General features: G+C 41.7%; 1 protein-coding gene across 1 annotated transcript in view; it reads right to left on the reverse strand.

Moving 5' to 3' along the window:
- Nucleotides 1-2,182: 2,182 nt before the first annotated feature.
- crot (carnitine O-octanoyltransferase) overlaps nucleotides 2,183-20,996 on the reverse strand; it is a 57,464-nt gene continuing 38,650 nt past the window's right edge. The window contains exons 13-17 of the mRNA XM_039736498.1: nucleotides 20,753-20,876; nucleotides 18,516-18,594; nucleotides 14,583-14,676; nucleotides 8,546-8,665; nucleotides 2,183-4,421 (exon numbers count right to left, since the gene is read on the reverse strand). Of these exons, the coding sequence (XP_039592432.1) occupies nucleotides 4,301-4,421; nucleotides 8,546-8,665; nucleotides 14,583-14,676; nucleotides 18,516-18,594; nucleotides 20,753-20,876 (538 nt within the window). The 3' untranslated portion in view covers nucleotides 2,183-4,300. The remainder of the gene's footprint in view (nucleotides 4,422-8,545; nucleotides 8,666-14,582; nucleotides 14,677-18,515; nucleotides 18,595-20,752; nucleotides 20,877-20,996) is intronic.

Below are 20,996 nucleotides of genomic sequence, written 5' to 3' on the forward strand. Positions count from 1 at the left end.
ATGCAAGGAATCTTGGTGTCATTACTTCCCTACTAGCCACAGAGACAAATGCAGAACTCACCAAAAGCTGTAACTGAAAAAATGGAAATTATTATCGCAGATTTGAAACACAAATCCACAATACTAGCACTACCTACAAACCTCCTAGGTTGCAGCACATCTTCCTACACAAGATCACGATAATAGACAACTTACAGTAAGCAGACCTTGGACCAACATTAACTTTACAGGGTGTTTGAATGTTAAAAAAAAAATACCCTTTAAAAGTCCATTCAGTTGTGGAATAGCTAGTAAGTCTGACAGATCACCTAGAAATACACTTGAGATTCAAGAGAAAGTGTAACATCTGCAGACCAATGAGGCCCTCTCCCAAATTTAGGTCACTGATGGTGATTTCTTCTTTTTTATTTTCTTTAATGACCCTGGGTTCACCTGATGGCTTCTTGCAATTGGGTCGTTCCTCCTTCTTTGTGATGGCCTCGACGCTTACTCTCATCTTGTTAGCCTTTTTTGTTTCTCTTTATCCACCACATTCCTGGCCAGTCCCTTCTTCTTCTGTTCCTAATTGGTTTTCTCAGATGTTGGCCCTCTTCAATGTAGTCCAGAGAATTCCCATTTAATACGAGGGTAAATCAGAAAAAAAAGACATATACAAACTGCACAGTAACCATAATGGAAAGACACTGACGTAATATATTGTGTTCATGATGGCTTATGGGTAGTTTGAACACACACAGCGCAGTGGTCTGCTGTTAGTCTAATTGAGTCCAATTCAAGTAGATGGTTGTATGCCTCCCAAAGTGTCAGTCAGAGATAACCTGGAACTACTGGTCGGCCAATAGGCCCTTAACTCTGGAAGTAGTCAAGAGCTATACTTTAGAAGAAAGGTTCTTCCCTCTGCCAGCCCAGGTCAGGTAGAAGCCTCTCAAAGTAGAGACAGTACTTCTCTTTAGCTCCCATGGAACACAGCACTGCTGCCCAATGGGAAAACAATTCCCAGTAAGCCCTGTGGGAATGTGCATAGGGGCACCAGTCCAGGAGCGCTGCCACCTAGCATACAGTCTCGAATGGCCATCTCCCCAGGCCCTTCCATTACACTGGCCTCCCAGCTCGGTGAGAGTCTTCTGTCCAACCCTGTTGAGATGCCAGCCCATCCATTTTGGCATAGCATGCTGGCCTCCTGATGAGGAGACAAGGAATGGACTTCATCCTGAGAAGGACGCCAGTCCATCCATGTTGTCATTCACACTGGAAGACTAAATAAACAAGTTCACTCAAAACCCTGACGCAGCATTAAACAAATAAAAGTCCACTTAGCTGGTATATTATATTTATTTTGATTTCTACATTTATACATTACAAAATTTTAGTCTAACAGGTGTTGAAGCAAATTTAATTAAAATAAAAAAAAAATAACTATCAAAAGGAGTTATGATTATGTAACATTGGTGTTTGGCAGGTAACCAGTCAAGCCAGTGTTCATTACTTTAGTGTGGCCTTTTATTCTCTGTCACACACACAGCAAAGAAGGCCTATAGTGGTGGGGACCAGGGCCGCAGATACATCTCAGAAATTGTGCTCTCAGGAGTCCTAATGGTACATGCACATCAATGGCTACCACTCTAGGCCTGCCAGTGACTCTCATGCACCCTCAATGGATGCCATAAATCCTTTCTAAGGAAAGTGTTCTAGAAATGAAGATACAAAGTGATGGTTCTGAGGCTAAGGATCTATGCTGGTATCTCGGAGGTTGCCAGTTCAATTCCCAATACTGCCAGAAGGGATCCTCAAGCAAGACCTTTAACCTGGAAATTGTTCTAGGGATACTGTACAATGACTGACCCTGGGCTCCGACTCCCAAAGATCTAGCAAAAATACAATTTTCCCCTCAGGGATTAATAAAAACAATCTATTATATAACACACACACACATTATATATATATATATATATATATATATATATATATATATATATATATATATATATATATATATATATATATATATATACTGTATTTACGCGTGTACCATGCGCACATTTTTTCCCGAAAATTAGCATTAGAAAATCAGGTGCACGTCATACACGAGGAAATGCAATTCTGTAATGTTTACTTCTGATTGGGCTCGCTCGCTCACTCTCTCACGCTCGCTTGCTCACCCTCTCGCACTCTCTCTCTCTCTCTTGCTTGCCCACTCGCGCTCTCTCTCTCTCGCTCGCTCACTTGCTCGTGCCGTACACAGGGCAAAACTTTTTTTTTTTGTAAAAATTAGGGTATGCGTCTTACACTAGGGTGCGTGGTACACAAGTAAATACGGTATATATATATATGTGTGTTATATGTGTGTGTGTGTGTATATCAAAGATTTGTGAAGTTTAAGTAATACGTGGCAACACAGAATTTTCAGCTGGGTGACGTGAGAGCTCCCTATTCCTTTACCTTAGGGGCGTTCTAGATGGACACCCTCAAGAGTTCCACAGGCTGGCCTTGACGCTCAAAGGCATCTCCAAGAGAAACCCAGAAGTACATCTTTTTTTTAAATTTTAATTTGATACACTAAGAGTGCAGGGTCCTGGCCAGGGTTTAAAAGTAAGCACCTTCTGACCTGCAGACAAGGGGGCTTCAAGTCAGCTGGTGGTAAAAACGAGAGACCAAAAGTGATAAAAAGGTATAAAATGGCAAAACTGAGGAGGTTTATGCTGCGCTTCAAAGTGGGTAAGTGCACAACGCAAGCCATCAGAGAGACCAAAGGTATATCAGACAGGCCCAGTGGAGCAGCAGGGTTTTTCGGTTATATTGCTTTAACTCTCAATTTTACATTTCCCTTCCTTGTGTCTTTATCTTGTTAATAAACTCTTTTTACTAAATTTCTTTGACCGTCTCATCACTATCTGTGTTAAGGTGTTTGCGCACAGGGTGGCACACAGGGGTAGTGTTGCGGTCCTGCAACAAGGCGACCAGGATTCACTTCCTGCCAGCTCCCTGTATGACGTTTGCATGTTTTCCTGCCAGGGTCTGAATGGCATGCGTTTCCACCAGGTGATCCAGTTTCCTCCCACAGTCCAAAGAAATGCTGGTGAGGTGCAAAAGCGACATAAAACTGTCCCCTGATGTGAGTGTGTGTTCACCCTGTGATGGGCTGGTGCCACGTCCAGCGATCATTCCTGCTTTGCGCCAACGCTTACAAGAACAGTCCTTGCCTCGCTCTGGATAATCAGGTTTAGGAAATGGATGGATGTTTGCGCACAAGCACCCCCTGCGGTCTAATTCATTACTCCAATTTTTTTTGTTTCAAAAAGATCTGAAGTATTAACGCATGTCTTTCAGGCTGCACAGTCCACGTGTCATACCTTTGGTTCAAAGGATCCGAGGTGTATATTCCATAGAAGTCTCTGCAAATTTTGCTAAGTCCAAATCACTAATAAGTGCATAAAGAGCTAAATAAACAGGCTAAAAGCTAACGCTCTTTGCAAATTTAACAATCGTGGAGTCTTTATTTGATCCACGTTTGAAAATGAAGCACACTGCTACAAATTCAGCAGTTACTAAAGCTTAAATGTTCTTATTTTTAAGTGCAATGTGGTATATCTATAAACGAATGATCGATAAATTAAAGGGCAACCGTTTTTAAAGAAAAAAGTGCTTTAAAAACACAGTTAAGCTGAAAGTGTTTTGTTCCCGTAAAATTAAAAAAAAATTTAAAAATTCACATAATTAACAACACTCACTGCTATCATGTGCAGCAGAGCTAAAGAAATCAGCAAAAATTCTTTATGAACTATTTAAGGATATGAAATGAAAAACTACAATTTAATATCTAAATTATGTAACATGAATGCAACACAACTCAAGAGGTTTACAGGTAGTGCTTCCTCCCCTCAGTAAAACATACAAAGCATACATTGAGCATAAATCTAACAAAAGAATCAGCGAGCAAATTCACACCAAATCGAGAAGCCACATCAACCGCTTATAAGCTCACTTCCCTGTCTTTTCAATTACTCATCGTTTTCCTAAACAGCACAGCATGATCTTCTAAACTAACGCTGAAATAAAAGAAGCGCCACAGAATACAAATACAGAACAAGAATTTCTGAAATAAAAAAAAAAATTTCATTCATAACTAAAATTCGTCTTGCCCTGTATATACAATAATTAGCAGGAAAATGACTTTGAAATATAAACCTTTAACAAACAATTTTATCTTTGAACAATCTACATTATTAAGAATCTGCATTGTTACGGCTTTTGTATCATTTTGCATTGATCTGTGCACTGTCTCATTTAGAAATAACTCTGCCTACAGTTGAGAGACAGTCAGTAGCAGTAGCATCTCCTTCATTGATGTGCGCAAGTTTGCGAAGAGCACCTCGGCATCAGTTTCGGGACACGACTTCCAGGCGATACAGGCAGCCAAAATCCTGGAGGGAACAGAATTTGTAGTCACAATCAATCACCACCACAGAGACTCATGAAATATTACTATTAATAAAGCATATACATCTAAATGAAAACAACTGGTAATGAGTTTTCTCCAAACAGATAGGACAAAACCACAAAACATCTTTTAACACTAGAATTCCTGAAACCTAAAAATAATTTGTAATCCCAGCCCACCTTAAATCCCTTCACACTTCTACCATCAGCGACCTTTGTTTTGTAAATGTGTCGATCAGCACAAGCAGCAAGTATTATGTTGTCCCATCCTCCACCATTGATGGAACTCAATTTGGCCAAAAATTTCTCCCAGCTCAAGCCAAGGTTCCTTATCTGCGTGTGAGGTGCTTGGAGTTGTATAGGGTAAATAATACAGTATATCGTTATTTGGATTACATGCATTTCATGGGTGTTCCGTGTCTACAAAGATCTGGGTAAGCGAACGATGAAAGGAAATGCAAGAAATGCTAATGACCAGAAGTGTAGAATGTGTGACTTGCGCCACCACCACCTACTCAAAGCATCATGATGCTCCAACATTGATGGACTGAAAGCCATAAGTCTACATGACCATCATCATCAAATCCTTTCGTGAGAACCCTAAATACAAAGAGGACTGTTTCATTTATGTTATGTAGATTGCCCAGAGGGGACTGGGTGGTCTCATGGTCTGGAATCCCTGCAGATTTTTTTTTTTCTCCAGCCGTCTGGAGTTTTTTTTTTTTTGTTTTTTTCTGTCCACCCTGGCCATCGGACCTTACTTATTCTATGTTAATTAATGTTGACTTATTTTCTTTTCTTACTGTGTCTTTTATTTTTCTATTCTTCATTTTGTAAAGCACTTTGAGCTACATTTTCTGTATGAGAATGTGCTATATAAATAAATGTTGTTGTTGTTGTGAAGACTTTAGTCCAAATATCAAATAAACACATGCACTTTTAATGCAAATCGAATGCTTTTTTTCCCCATTGGTTATATTCTTGAATAAAAGTGCATGTGTTTATTTGATATTTGGACTAAAGTCTTCACACATTATACACTTCTTGTCATTATTAGTATAACATGGAGAACGTTTCTGCTTTAGGTATGTGTTCAGCATTTCCTTTCATCCCATATTTACCCAGATCTTTGTAGACACGGAACACACATGAAACGCTTGTAATCCAAATAACGATATACTGTATTATCTACCCTATACATCTCCAGGCACCCCACATGCAAGTAAGGAGCCTGGCTTGAGCTGGGAGACCTTTTTGCCTGTGTGTTGAGTTCTGTCAAGGAGGGGATGGGACAGCAGGCTGCTTGTTGCTTGTGCTGATCAACGCATTTACAAAACAAAGGACTTAGATGGTAGAGGTGTGAAGGGATTTAAGGTGGGCTGGGATTATGAGTTTTTTCATAGGTTTTAGGAATTCTAATGTTAATAGCAACAATTTTAATTGTTTTTCTTCTTCTTCTTCTTTCGGCTGCTCCTGTTAGGGGTTGCCACAGTGGATCATCTTTTTCCATATCTCCTCTGCATCTTGCTCTCTTACACCCATCACCTGCATGTCCTCTCTCACCACATGCATAAACCTTCTCTCAGGTCTTCCTCCTTTCCTCTTCCCTGGCATTTCTATCCTTAACATCCTTTTTCCAATATACACAGTAACTCTCCTCTGCATATGTCCAAATCAACACAATCTCGCCTCTCTGACTTTGTCGCTCGTCTCAATGTCTGACCTTCTAATGTACTCATTTCTAATCCTGTCCATCCTTGTCACACCCAAAGCAAATCTTAACATCTTTATCTCTGCCATCACCAACTCTGTCTCCTGTTTTCTGGTCAGTGCTACAGTCTCCAACCCATATAACATAGCTGGCCTCACTACTGTCCTGTAGACCTTCCCTTTCACACTTGCTGATACCCGTCTGGAACAAATCACTCCTGACATTCTTCTCCACCCATTCCATCCTGCCTGTACTCTCTTTATCACCTCTCTTCCACAATCCCAGTTTCTCTGTACTGTTGATCTCAAGTACTTAAACTCATCCACTTTTGTCAGCTCTACTCCCTGCATCCTCACTATTCCACTGACCTCCCCCTCATTTACACACATGTATTTTGTCATGTTCCTACTGACCTTCATTCCTCTCCTCTCTAGAGCATATCTCCACCTCTCCAGGGTCTCCTAAACCTTCTCCCTACTCTCGCTACAGATCACAATGTCATCAGCAAACATCTTAGTCCACGGGGACTCCTGTCTAATCTCGTCTGTCAACCTGTCCAGCACCATTGCAAATAAGAAAGGGCTCAGAGGCGATCCCTGATGTAATCCCACCTCAATGTTGAATGCATCCATCACTCCTACCTCAGACCTCACTGCTGTCACACTTCCCTCATACATATCCTGTACCCCTCTTACGTACTTCTATGCCACTCCCAACTTCCTCACACAATACCACAGTTCCTCACGAGGCACCTTGTTATATGCTTTCTCTAAGTTTAACAATAATTTTAATTATCAAGCAATTTTAACTAAATAGACAGAATGATTCAAACCTCCAATAATAAAAGTATTAAAATACTAAGAAAAAAGAGCTGAGAGTAATTAATAATTAAACTGAATTGAAAGAAAAAAACTCTCCAGAAAACTCCTAAATCCTACATTCAAAAGTCAAAGGTCAAAATCAGATGATCCAAAAACTCAATGGTCATAAAATTAGTAATAATAAAGCACAGAAAAGGGAGCAGAAAAAAGAAAACATGGTTAGAAGAACTAATGCCACAGCAAAGAAGCTGTGATACCAATTGATTTAATTGGTCCTCAGGTAAGTGAATTTCTAATCAGTGTAGCTCCTGTTAAGTAGAGGCCTACCCCAGCAGACAAGAACATAACACAACAGATCAGGAAAAAACAAAATACCCCACTTTACATTAACAAATTTTTTGTGCACTGCCTTGTGGAAAAAAGGAAGTGTTGATATCTCAGTTCTATAAATGGAGTAAAGCGCATGTTGAGTTACCCTCTGTCTGTATAGTTATTATTTGTTGGAGTTGGAAGGAACACAACAGGGGCTTAACCAATTTTTTTTCAGGGTAGTAACTGATGGGTTAAAGCAGTCAGGCTCTCATTCAGGTAAAGAGGAGTCTGTTATCTTTTTATATTAGAAAATGAGACCTTATTGAGACAGAGGAGCCTTTCATCATACATATTTGTCGAAAGAGATGGTGGAGAGTTTGCTGCATACTAAGATTTAATGGCACACGTTGTTTTGAGACAATTGTAGCACGCTTTACAAATTGGAATAGGCGAGTTAGAATCTTGTGAAAATGGTAGATTACTGTACTCACTTGTCTACTGCTTGGCAGAAGATGTTGTTGAGCCTTATCAAAACACAAAAGGCAATTTTATATTGTTGCTCTGTTCCCTCCATGCTTTACAAGATGGTGCATTAGAACTGGCAAAGCGTGTACAAAAATACCCAAGCAGATAATGAATGAACATCACGCATTAAGTACACATTTTAGAACACAAACCTGTTTCCTTTCTTTCTTTCTTTATTTCTTTCTTTTTCTTTCAGATGTACCCATTCCAACAGCTTATTTTAATAATTTGCTACATAATATGCTTAATAATGTAAAGCAAACATTTTCAAAATTAGTACTCATCTAGCTCTTATTGTTCACTTATGTGGATATTAACTGAAATCTTGCTGCAATACATGGTGAGCTTTAGTGGATATACAATTACAGTAAACAGTGAGTGAACTAACAATCATACATGAAATTAACACTTCAAAACACAAGGGTTCTAAGAAATGTTTAATGTGAGATGTGCAGTATTTTAATCAGAATTATAAACACTTGTGGAACTACTGAGATGTGGCATTTGACAAGAGAGTTTAACACCAATAAAACAGAAAGACATACTGCTGTCCATCAGGGGAAAAAGTGAAGGCTGCAGCATAAATTTAGTCAAGTAAATATGTCAGATGTTTTACAATAAAAATACTGTACATTACAAGCATTATTTTACTTTTATATCCAGTGTGCAATTTGAGTGAAGCCTTCCTAACTCTACTGAAATGCATTTGTGATTAGTCACATTGCCATTTATTCCTCACCTGTCATCTCTAATCTGGTAAAAGCATCCATATCCATGATGAACCATGGGAACCGTAGATCCGAGGACTCTAGTGTAGCCCACCAAGCTGGTTGAAAGAACAAAGTTGCCACCACCACCACTGCAGATAAAATTATACAAAACAAAAGCAGTGTAAAAAATGATTCCTTTACTGTAGCAATATATTCAAGAGACTGGAAAATATTCTTGAAAAATATATTATTTCAAAATAGTGCTTTTAACACATGAAAATGGGAAATTGTCTTAATCATTGCATACGTTCTGCTGACTACTTAACATACTGATTTCAGATAAACACTGTAAAATTCAACATACTTGAACAGCTTAAACGGTGTTATATTTGAATTACTAGAATCCCTTGAATTAGCTTTTTTGTTAACTGTTACTTGTCATTTTTGTTTACTGGAAAGACATATTTCAAGCTTGCATTTATAGTTGAGGCCAACCCAAATCAAGTTTAAGATTTTTGCCAGAAACTAAACAAAGCCAAGCACTTCAAAACCGGCCAACATTTTAACAGTGATACCCAACTACATCTGGTGGGGGGTTGAAGTCAATCGTGGCTTCTCTAGGCAGGGTACCAGACTATTTCAGGGTTTCTTCCACACACACAATCACGTTCACAAATGGCCCATATGTAACTGACCTAATGTGCACATCACAGACACAAGGAGGAAGCCAGACAACGTGTGGACAACAGCTAGGCACAGGATGCCTAAGCCATGAGGATACCCACTGTGTCTACATTCTTCATAAGACAAGATCAGACCTAATGGTTAGTTACTCCTACCTTTTAAGTTTAGGCAACTTTAATAACCACACATGCAGTGCATTGCAATAGTTTTCAAGAAAGCACTATGCTTATTAAAGGAATACTTCACCCCAAAATTATCATTTTTATGTGTGTTATTCATCCTGTGTTGTTTGTAGTGATGGCCAAGTAAAATTTTTAATCTCAGGTTTTCATGAAAAAAAGGAGCTAACAAAATTTGTGATACAATGGGCTTGAATGAAAATCTCATATTACTCGTCACATAATGCAAATATTGAGTACTAGCAAAATACCCGCACTTCGCAGAGGAGAAGTAGTGTGTTAAAGAAGTTACGAAAAAGAAAAGGAAACATTTTAAAAATAACGTAACTTGATTGTCAATGTAATTGTTTTTTCACTGTTATGAGTGTTGCTATCATCAAGGATTTGATCAGCATTATTTCTTTCAATCAGGCTCGTATTTGGAGGACGTGTTGTGTTCAAGTTACATTCCGTGTTTGTCAACCGTTGTAAAGATAACAGGTTTCATTCATCGAAGTGTTCACTACCCAAATCGGTACTTGTGAATCTAAGATGTTTAACAGGTATTCCCGGTATTAAGTTGTGGATAATATTTGCTAATATTTAGCAGCAGCGTGTCTATGAACTTAATTTAAACTTAAGCTTAACACCTTGCTTTCCTATTGATATGTCTACAAAGACTTGTTCAGCTTCAGAGGGTTGTTTCTTTCTTACAGCATCAATAAACAGCTCGTCTTCCTCTTTATCTGAGACATCACACACTGCATGCACGGGTTTACCTTTCCCAGTCCTGCAAACTTTAATGAAGTGGTTCAATTTAGCACATTTTTTACACTGTCTTCCTTTAGCTGGACATTGACTTTTTCCACCGTGTGCTTTGTTTCCGCAGTAGCTGCACTTATGAATATGCTTGTATGTGTCACACGCTTTATATTTTTTGCTGCCTTCTCAATTGTGTAATGCGTTTTTTGTTCAGAGCTCTTTGTTTTTTGTCTGCGTACTGCGTTCACAGTCAGTTCAAGTGAGCCGCTCGGAGTACATGCATCGAAGGTTCTCAGCTGTGCTTGTGCTATCTCGTGTGATCTTGCGATGTCCACGTCTTTATTTAATGTTAGCTCAGACCCGGCACTTAAAAGTTTCTCTCTCACTTTCATTGAGTTTGTGCCAAACACTATTCTATCCCTGACCATCTCATCTTCATTTGCATAAGCACAGTCCTTCACCAGCAATTTTAACTCCGTTACAAAGTGATCAAAAGTCTCATTTATACCCTGTGTCTTCTCATTAAACTTGTATCTCATGAATATCATATTCGTCTTAGGCATGACAAACGCCTCAAAACGTTCATAATAAGTTTTCAGTACCTTGGCTTTCTCCTGGGTGAGAGTCCATGTGTTAAAAATGTCTCTTCCTTTTTCCCCAGTCCACAGGAGCAGGTAGCTGCATTTCTCACTCTCGTCTTTGCCTTTTAGCGGGCCAGAAAACATCAGCTCCACATGCTGTCGGAACTTTTTCCATTCTCCCAGCAGGTTAAGAGAATCCCAGTCAATTTGTGGCGAGGGAACTCCAACAAAATCCATGACTGTCCTCTATTCTGACACCATGTCTTGTTTTCACAAATTGTGAAAAATGAAATGATGGAGAGACTTTCTTTTAAATTATGCAGGGGAACTTTATTTATTACAGCTCTTAGATTCACAGCATCCATGCTCTAAATAACTTCCATAATAGTAACCTTGAGGTCCCTTTTTCTGGTGCCTTCCTGATGACATAGGTGCCTAAACCATGCCTGATAATAATACATTTCAATGACATATAAATTTTACAGTGATCACCTTGATAGATATCTCACCACCCAAATCGCTGCTCGTGAAACCGAGATGTTTAACAGGTATTCCCGGTATTAACTTTTTGATTTGCCTCCGAATATTTAGCGGCAGCGTGTCTATTGGATTGCTGCTGACGGACGGCCTTATACAGTATGGGCAGGCACTCAATTACGTGGGAGGCGTGGGTATAGGGGACGCAATATAGGCAGGCAGCCAACTACGTGGGAGGCGTGGTGATGGGGGATGCAACTCCGCCTCACATGGCGACCAAGCTGCAGGCTATGGCCGTATATATGTACGTAAGTAGGATTCAGTTATGACCGTTATGCGTAGAATTTCGAAATGAAACCCGCTTTACTTTTGTAAGTAAGCTGTAAGGAAGGAGCCTGCCAAATTTTAGCCTTCTACCTACACGGGAAGTTGGAGAATTAGTGATGAGTGAGTTAGTGAGTCAGTCAGTCAGTGAGGGCTTTGCCTTTTATTAGTATAGATCTAGTGATAGGCTCATGAAATCCCAAGCATGTGCATTTTTGCTAAACTATTATTAAATAAACAATTTCCAGAAAAATCCTGCCATGCACGGTAGTGAGGCTTGCTCAGATGAGATCACTGGTTATTGCTTGTCATGAAGGACGAGTCTGCAGCTTCACTTAGCAGCTTTACAGGTGGTCAGTTTGTCACACATCTCTTTTTGAAACTCATTTATGTAATATTGTCTGGTCCTAATCCATATCTACAACTAGCCGTCTCAGAGTGGGATATGAGCATTTAATATACCCACCAGCTTTAATCACTCCATCCATTCATCCATCCATCCATCCTCTTCTGCTTATCCGATGTCAGGTCATGGGGCCAGCAGCTTAAGCAGAGATGCCTAGACTTCCCTCTCCTCGGCCACTTCTTCTAACTCTTCCGGGGGAATCCCGAGGCATTCCCAGGCCAGCCGGGAGACATAGTCCCTCCAGCGTGTCCTGGGTCTTCCCTGGGGCCTCCTCCCGGTTGGACGTGCCCAGAATACCTCACCAGGGAGGCGTCCAGGAGGCATCCTGATCAGTTGCAGGAGTCACCTCATCTGACTCCTCTCGATGCGGAGGAGCAGCGGCTCTACTCTGAGCCACTCCCGGATGACTGAGCTTCTCACCTTATCTTTAAGGGAAAGCCCAGACACCCTGCGAAGGAAACTCATTTCAGCCGCTTGTATTCGCGATCTCATTCTTTCGGTCACTACTCATAGCTCATGACCATAGGTGAGGGTAGGAACGTAGATGGCCTGGTAAATTGAGAGCTTTGCCTTACGGCTCAGCTCCTTTTTCACGACAACAGACCGATGCAGAACCCGCATCACTGCAGACGCTGCACCGATCCACCTGTTGATCTCACGCTCCATTCTTCCCTCACTCGTGAACAAGACCCCGAGATACTTGGGGCAGGATCTCGCTCCCAACCCTGAGAGGGCACTCCACCCTTTTCCAGCTGAGGACCATGGTCTCAGATTTGGAGGTGCTGATTCCCATCCCAGCCGCTTCACACTCAGCTGCGAACCGATCCAGAGAGAGCTGAAGATCACGGCCTGATGAAGCAAACAGGACAACATCATCTGCAAAAAGCAGTGACCCAATCCTGAGTCCACCAAACTGGACCCCCTCAACACCCTGGCTGCGCCTAGAAATTCTGTCCGTAAAAGTTATGAACAGAATCTGTGACAAAGGGCAGCCCTGGTGGAGTCCAACTCTCACTGGAAACAGGCTCGACTTACTGCTGGCAATGCGGACCAAGCTCTGATACCAGTTGTACAGGGACCGAACAGCCCTTATCAGGGGGTCCGGTACCCCATACTCCTGGAGCACCACCCACGATTCCCCGAGGGACACGGTCGAACCCCTCCTCGAACTGCCACCTTATCGTGGTGGAGGGGTTTCCGTGTCCCAATGATCCTAGGAGCTCTGTTGTCCGGGGCTTTATGCCCCTGGTAGAGTCACCCAAGGCAAACTGGTCCTAAGTGAGAGATGAGACAAAAAGCGGTTCATCAAACCTCCTATGAAGAATAAAAATTTTGGATGGCATTTTCCCTCGCCTGGACATGGGTCACCGGGGCCCCCCTATGGAGCCAGGCCTGGAGGTGGGGCTCAATGGCGAGCGCCTGGTGGCCGGGCCTGCACCCATGGGGCTCGGCCGGGCACAGCCCGAAGAGGCAATGTGGGTCCCCCTTCCCATGGGCTCACCACCTATGGGAGGGGCCAAGGAGGTCAGGTGCAGTGTGAGTTGGGTGGTGGCCAAAGGCGGTCCAGTCCTCGGCTACAGAAGCTGGCTCTTGGGACGTGGAATGTCAGCTCTCTGAAGGGGAAGGAACCTGAGCTGGTGCGTAAGGTCGAGAGGTTCCGGCTAGATATAGTCAGGCTCACTTCGACGCACAGCTTGGACTCTGGAACCAATCTCCTTGAGAGGGGCTAGACTCTCTACCACTCTGGAGTTGCCCCCGGTGAGAGGCGCTGAGCGGGTATGGGCATACTTATTGCCCCCCGACTTGGACCCTGTTCATTGGGGTTTACCCTGGTGGACGAGAGGGTAGCCTCCCTCTGCCTTCAGGTGGGGGGACGGGTCCTAACTGTTGTTTGTGCGTATGCGCCGAACAGCAGTCTGGAGTACCCACCCATTTTAGAGTCCCTGGAGGAGGTGCTAGAGGGCATACCCTCTGGGGACTCCCTCGTTCTGCTGGGAGACTTCAATGCTCACGTGGGCAATGACAGTGAGACCTGGAAGGGCGTGATTGGGAGGAATGGCCCCCCTGATCTGAACCCGAGTGGTGTTTTGTTATTGGACTTCTGTGCTCATCACGGATTGTCCATAACGAACACCATGTTCAAGCATAGGGGTGTTCATATGTGCACGGCACCAGGTTCAAGCATAGGGGTGTTCATATGTGCACGGCACCAGGTCACCCTAGGCCTCAGTTCGATGATCGACTTTGTGGTCATGTTGTCAGACTTGTGACCACATGTCTTGGACACTCGGGTGAAGAGAGGGGTGGAGCTGTCGACTGATCACTACCTGGTGGTGAGTTGGCTTTGATGGTGGGGGAGGATCCCGGTCAGGCCTGGTAGGCCCAAATGTATTGGGAGGGTCTGCTGGGAACGTCTGGCAGAGTCCCCTGTCAGAAGTAGCTTCAACTCCCACCTCTGGAAGAACTTCGACCATGTCCTGAGGAAGGTGGGGGACTGAGTCCGAATGGACCATGTTTCGTGCCTCTATTGTTGAGGTGGCTGATCGGAGCTGTGGCCGTAAGGGGGTCGGTGCTTTAATCACTCAAATTAAAAAAAAAATAGTTTACTTTACAAAATCATATTGCTATCAAGTTCTGTGATCACGTCAAATAACAAGTAACTTGAAAAACCTACCTTTTTGTAAAGGCTGTGTCACTGTATAGGTCAGGAGTTGGAAGCCCGTCTTCTTTTGCAATTAGTAGCAAACCAAGGAGATGCCGATCAAAACCTGAAAAAAACAAAACAAAAAAAAAAAACATGATATTTTTAAAGGAGGATATCATTCTGCTTATGCTTTACAAAATAAAAATGCACTTGTTCACATTTCCATGTAGGAGTTATTTTAAATGGTGATATAAAATTGATTCTGCAGGCTGATTAAGTGGGAGTGCACACTTTATATGCAGTCTGTGATGGACTGACATTTTCATATCAACTCGACTTTAACTTCATTATCCCATATAGGGAAATTCAACAGGGCTGTGTATCAGATGTACATAGAGATAAAATTTAAATATAAAAAGACAAGGAGGGAGTATAAGTAACTATACAGTGCATCCAGAAAGTATTCACAGCGCATCACTCTTTCCACATTTTGTTATGTTACAGCCTTATTCCAAAATGGATTAACTTCATTTTTTTCCTCAGAATTCTACACACAACACCCCATAATGACATGAAAAAGTTTACTTGAGATTTTTGTAAATTTATTAAAAATAAAAAAATTGAGAAAGCACATGTACATAAGTATTCACAGCCTTTGCCATGAAGCTCCAAATTGAGCTCAGGTGCATCCTGTTTTTCCTGATCATCCTTGAGATGTTTCTGCAGCTTAATTGGAGTCCACCTGTGGTAAATTCAGTTGATTGGACATGATTTGGAAAGGCACACACCTGTCTATATAAGGTCCCACAGTTGTCAGTTCATGTCAGAGCACAAAACCAAGCATGAAGTCAAAGGAATTGTCTGTAGACCTCTGAGACAGGATTGTCTCGAGGCACAAATCTGGGGAAGGTTACAGAAAAATTTCTGCTGCTTTGAAGGTCCCAATGAGCACAGTGGCCTCCATCATCTGTAAGTGGAAGAAGTTCGAAACCACCTGGACTCTTCCTAGAGCTGGCCGGCCATCTAAACTGAGCGATTGGGGGAGAAGGGCCTTAGTCAGGGAGGTGACCAAGAACCCGATGGTCACTCTGTCAGAGCTCCAGAGGTCCTCTGTGGAGAGAGGAGAACCTTCCAGAAGGACAACCATCTCTGCAGCAATCCACCAATCAAGCCTGTATGGTACAGCGGCCAGACGGAAGCCACACCTTAGTAAAAGGCACATGGCAGCCCGCCTGGAGTTTGCCAAAAGGCACCTGAAGGACTCTCAGACCACGAGAAACAAAATTCTCTGGTCTGATGAGACAAAGATTGAACTCTTTGGTCTGGATGCCAGGCGTCACGTTTGGAGGAAACCAGGCACCACTCATCACCAGGCCAATACCATCCCTACAGTGAAGCATGGTGGTGGCAGCATCATGCTGTGGGGATGTTTATCAGCGGCAGGAACTGGGAGACTAGTCAGGATAAAGGGAAGGATGACTGCAGCAATGTACAGAGACATCCTGGATGAAAACCTGCTCCAGAGCGCTCTTGACCTCAGACTGGGGCGACGGTTCATCTTTCAACAGGACAACGACCCTAAGCACATAGCCAAGATATCAAAGGAGTGGCCCAGCTAGAGCCCAGACTTGAATCCGATTGAACATCTCTGGAGAGATCTTAAAATGGCTGTGCACCGACACTTCCCATCCAACCTGATGGAGCTTGAGAGGTGCTGCAAAGAGGAATGGGCGAAACTGGCCAAAGATAGGTGTGCCAAGCTTGTGGCATCATATTCAAAAAGACTTGAGGCTGTAATTGCTGCCAAAGGTGCATCGACAAAGTATTGAGCAAAGGCTGTGAATACTTATGTACATGAGATTTCTGTTTTTTTATTTTAATACATTTGCAAAAACCTCAAGTAGACTTTTTTCACATTGTCATTATGGGGTGTTGTGTGTAGAATTCTGAGGAAAAAAATTAATTTAATCCATTTTGGAATAAGGCTGTAACATAACAAAATGTAGAAAGAGTGATGCGCTGTGAATACTTTCCAGATGCACTGTACAGTTATCACTCGCTATATCGCGCTTCGACTTTTGCGGCTTTTAAATGTAAGCATATCTAAATATATATCACAGATTTTTCACTGGTTCGCGGATTTCTGCAGACAATGGGTCTTTTAATTTATGGCACATACTGCCTCAGTTGGTTTGACCAGTTGATTTCATACAAGGAACGCTATTGGCGAATGGCTGAGAAGCTACCCAATCAGAGCACGTATTACGTATTAAATAAAACTCCTCAATGATATACGATATGCATCCAGCGCTCAACCCGACACAGACAGACACCGGAGGCACACTAATACAACAAATAAATGTTTTATTTTTCTTCTTCCCTTGTGGGCAATGTCTTCTCCGTTCCCATAAGTACACACAGTTCCACAAGCACAGTACCATACAATTCTTCTTCTCTTTTCTCCACCACTACTCTCCATCAAGCTTCATCTCCCTCCTCCCGACTCACGAAGTGGTAGCTGTCGGCACCTTTTATAGCCCACCCAAAAGTGCTTCAGGTATTTGACAACCTATTTCCGGCTGTACCTCCAGGTGTGGAGAAACAGCTGCCCACACAGGCTCAGGAAAAACTGCAGCACGCAGGATCTCAACTGGGTTGTACCGAACTCCATCTCCCATGGAGCCCTGCGGGAATCTGAGGCCATCTAGCATTCCGGGGGAGGTACTGTTCAGTCCATGCTTTTTCCCCTGGACCATATAAAGAATAGGTGTCCTGGCTGGGCAAGGAAATTGGCCACTATATATCTATAGATATATTATATGTGTGTGTGTGTGTGTGAACACAACCATGCATACATATATAAAAAAACCAAAACTTTACACTCATGTATATAGCGGCTTATATGAATCTGCATTGTCAGTGATGGATGGATTTCAGTTACCTGTTCTTATTTAACAGCCTGACTGCTGAGGGTGCAAATGATTTCTTATATCTGGAAGTTTTTATTCAAAATTGTAAGAATCTGTTTAATGGCACTAGAGCTAAAATTAAATTTACAATGTAGTAGGTGTGTGGGATTGCTAAAGATTTGTTATTGACCAGGTCCACTGATTTTTGTTTCACCCCAATGACCCAACACACTGCTTTAATCAGCCGCTGGAGTTTGAGTTTGACTTTGTCTTAGGCAGGCATGTTGCCAAAGATTAAGCTAAAAGAAAGAATGCTCTGCAAAACAGAGAAGTTAAACATATCAAGAACGTGGAAGTTCATACTAATGTTTTTATATTTACACAAGAAAAATAGTCTTTTCTGGAATTTTCTTAGTGGTATTCAAAGCATTTTCATTGATACATAACTGGCGATCAATCTGTAACTCTCTGACTCGTTACTAGTGCTTAGTGCTACTGACCTCTCTAACATCCTGTACTGAAATAAGTAGATTAAGAAAACTGATACTATTTATCTGTGGTAGGCTGGCGCCCTGCCTGAGGTTTGTTTCCTGCCTTGCGCCCTGTGTTGGCTGGGATTGGCTCCAGCAGACACCCATGACCCTGTAGTTAGGATATAGCGGGTTGGATAATGGATGGATGGATGGCTGGATGGATGGATACTATTCTATACTTGACATTATCGTACTTACTGGATTTGGAAATGAAAAATGTAAGCTTCTATCCATATGACATATTTTCTTCATAGGATCCCATACAACATATGGAAAAAATGTGAAGCACCAAAGATTACACTTAGTGAGACACTGTGTCGGTGCTGACATAAAAACCTCTACGCTTGACATTTTTTTTCCTTTCTGGTGTAGCTGTTGATTCAGTAAACTGCACTTTTCACTTCACTCTTCAAACTTTAAGTTAGGTTTTTCTTTAAAATTTGTAACCTGAAATTGTTTTTAGATTTAAATATATTTGAATTTCTCCTCAGTAAAGCATTAAAGAAACATTTAATAAGTACCTCTGCCATTCTGGCACTCGTTCATTAATTTGTTGTGCTTTTCAGCTGCAACAAGTAACAGCTTTCTCTTCTTTTCTGTCTAAAAAGAGAAAAAAAATAGACATACATTAATTTCAGGACCAATAAACAAAAGACAGAGAGCAATTGATTCTGATTAATAAACAAATGATAAATACCTATATTTTAATTGCAACTCAACATTCTGGTCTAACTCTTAAAGCCATCGTGTAGTGTATTTGGGTTTTAATCAATTTTACATTTGTAATTACATTTGTAAATGTGAACATTACTCTGATGTCTTGTTTAAAGGCTGAATCATATGTCATCTTTCTCTGAAAAATGGAGTTTCACATTTGCATTTATTTAAAATGGAAAGGGATCCGTGTACAGTGAATGCCTGTCCAAGGCAATAGTTAAATTACAATTACTTTTACTTATTTGGCTGACGCCTTTATCCAAGGTGACTTAAAACTTTTATAATACACTTGGTGACATTTTTTTTTGGTTCTGAAATTGGAGTACAGGCAGGTCAAGTGACCTGTTCATGGTCACACAATGGTGTCAGTAGTTGAATTAATTAATTCAAGAGCTACTGTAGTATAACTTGATGAAGGTTTGCAGTGCTACTCATTTGTTTAGGAACAACAATCTATGCTCATAATACTGGGCCCTCACGCTATGTTTTAACATGCGCTAACTTCTATCCATTACAAGGTCCTCGACTGCACAAGGAAGACACTACATAACTCTGCTGCTGAACATATGCACAAACTCATTAAAAGACCAAACACTCCAGGCATAAAAAACAAAGCCTTGGATATTCTGCAATAAAATCAATTTACATAAAACATTACAATAGTCAACTTCACACACATAAACCAGGGCATTAGTGGGCAAGTGTTTAGTTGGGTTTATTTTTGCACGTATTAAGATCACCCATCAATTTGCAAGGTCAATAACATACACATAAGACAGTGCCAAGTAGAGGGAGAGAATCCTGGGAACTGCACACATTTTCTGTGGTCACCGATGTCAAATTGTCTTTGTTTTTGTCTAGAAGAAAATTGGTAGGTGGTTTGTGTATTGCTATCAGTTTCCATGCAAAATTAATTTCTGAACAATATCCTCAACTCACAAAGACACATTTAAGAAGGAAATAAAAAACATTTAATGACAACCTGAAAAATTAGGAAATAAAACATTAGATGACAACCTGAAAAATTAACCGGATCAAATATGAAGTAGATTTGAATACAACTGTATTCATTACTGTTTCCAACAGGTTCTGTGGCGGACGCCCCAACCATGGAAGGACCGGGGTAGAGAGTATTTTTAGGACCGTTTCTCCCCCGGACCAGCAGAGGGCAGCTCCCTTGGGTTCCAATGGGGCCACAGATCATGAGCATGGAAGCTCAACCCTGCTGGGGCCCAAGACAACCACCAGGGGGCGCCTGGACACTTGCAGGGCCCTATTTGGCAGCACTTCTGCCACACCTGGAACTGCTGCCGGAAGAAGCACGTTGGGCACCTGGACTCCTTTTGGGTGCCCTATAAAAGGACCCAGTCACCGCCACTCAATGGCTTGGGTCGGGAGGAAGTGGATGAAGCTTGGAAAGGAGGAGTGGAGGGGAAGGACTGGCTGGAGAGAGAAGGGACTGAGCTGTGCTATGTGTACTGTGCTGTGGGGAACAGAGAAAAGCACTCCCTAACTGTAGATAAACCGTGTGTGCTGTGTGGACCAAACCTGTGTCCTGCTGTTTGTGCCAGAGTTAGAGCGGCTGTTCAAGTCTGGGTATCACAGTGCTTAATCAAAATTGTGTCCCATGCACAATTTCCAAATTATTCATTTCAACTTTCACTGCTATTTCCATTTATTACCAACAGAAACAGCTCAGAGCTCCTCTTTGATTGATTGTAGAAAAGCACTTCCACTTACATCTGAGATACATACTTACATATGATACTGGTGAACAATACTGTGTCTAGGAGAAACCAGTCTGAATAATTTCCTATCCTAGCTTAGACAGACATGCAGAACCCATTCAATTGCCAGGCATTTTTCACATAGTTAGTTAATATTGTAAACTTGCAAACAAACCTTCATTCTAACTAATTTGTGAAAACTCTCAAGTATGTGTATCTGTAAAACTAGGGATAGCCAAGTTTTTAGCATGTGATCATCATTATAATAACATTTCTATTACTATTTTGCTGTTAAAAAGGTATCTGAGACTTACACTGATATTTGGATTTAACATCGATTTGCACCAGGTTACCGATTCCACAGTACATGGTCTCATTGTCTCTGTGCGGCCGTGGTAAAAACGGCGAGTGGTTGCAGTCTCATAGCAACAGCCAGGACTTAGAAGAACAAAAACAAAATAAAATTAAAGAGGAATCAACACTCTTTCAATTCTACAATTCTAATTAACATTAAACAAGTAAAGTACTACCAAAATAGCTGAAGTGCTTAAATTCCTG

The sequence above is a fragment of the Polypterus senegalus genome, chromosome 15 (genome assembly GCF_016835505.1).
Source record: "Polypterus senegalus isolate Bchr_013 chromosome 15, ASM1683550v1, whole genome shotgun sequence".
NCBI lineage: Eukaryota > Metazoa > Chordata > Cladistia > Polypteriformes > Polypteridae > Polypterus > Polypterus senegalus.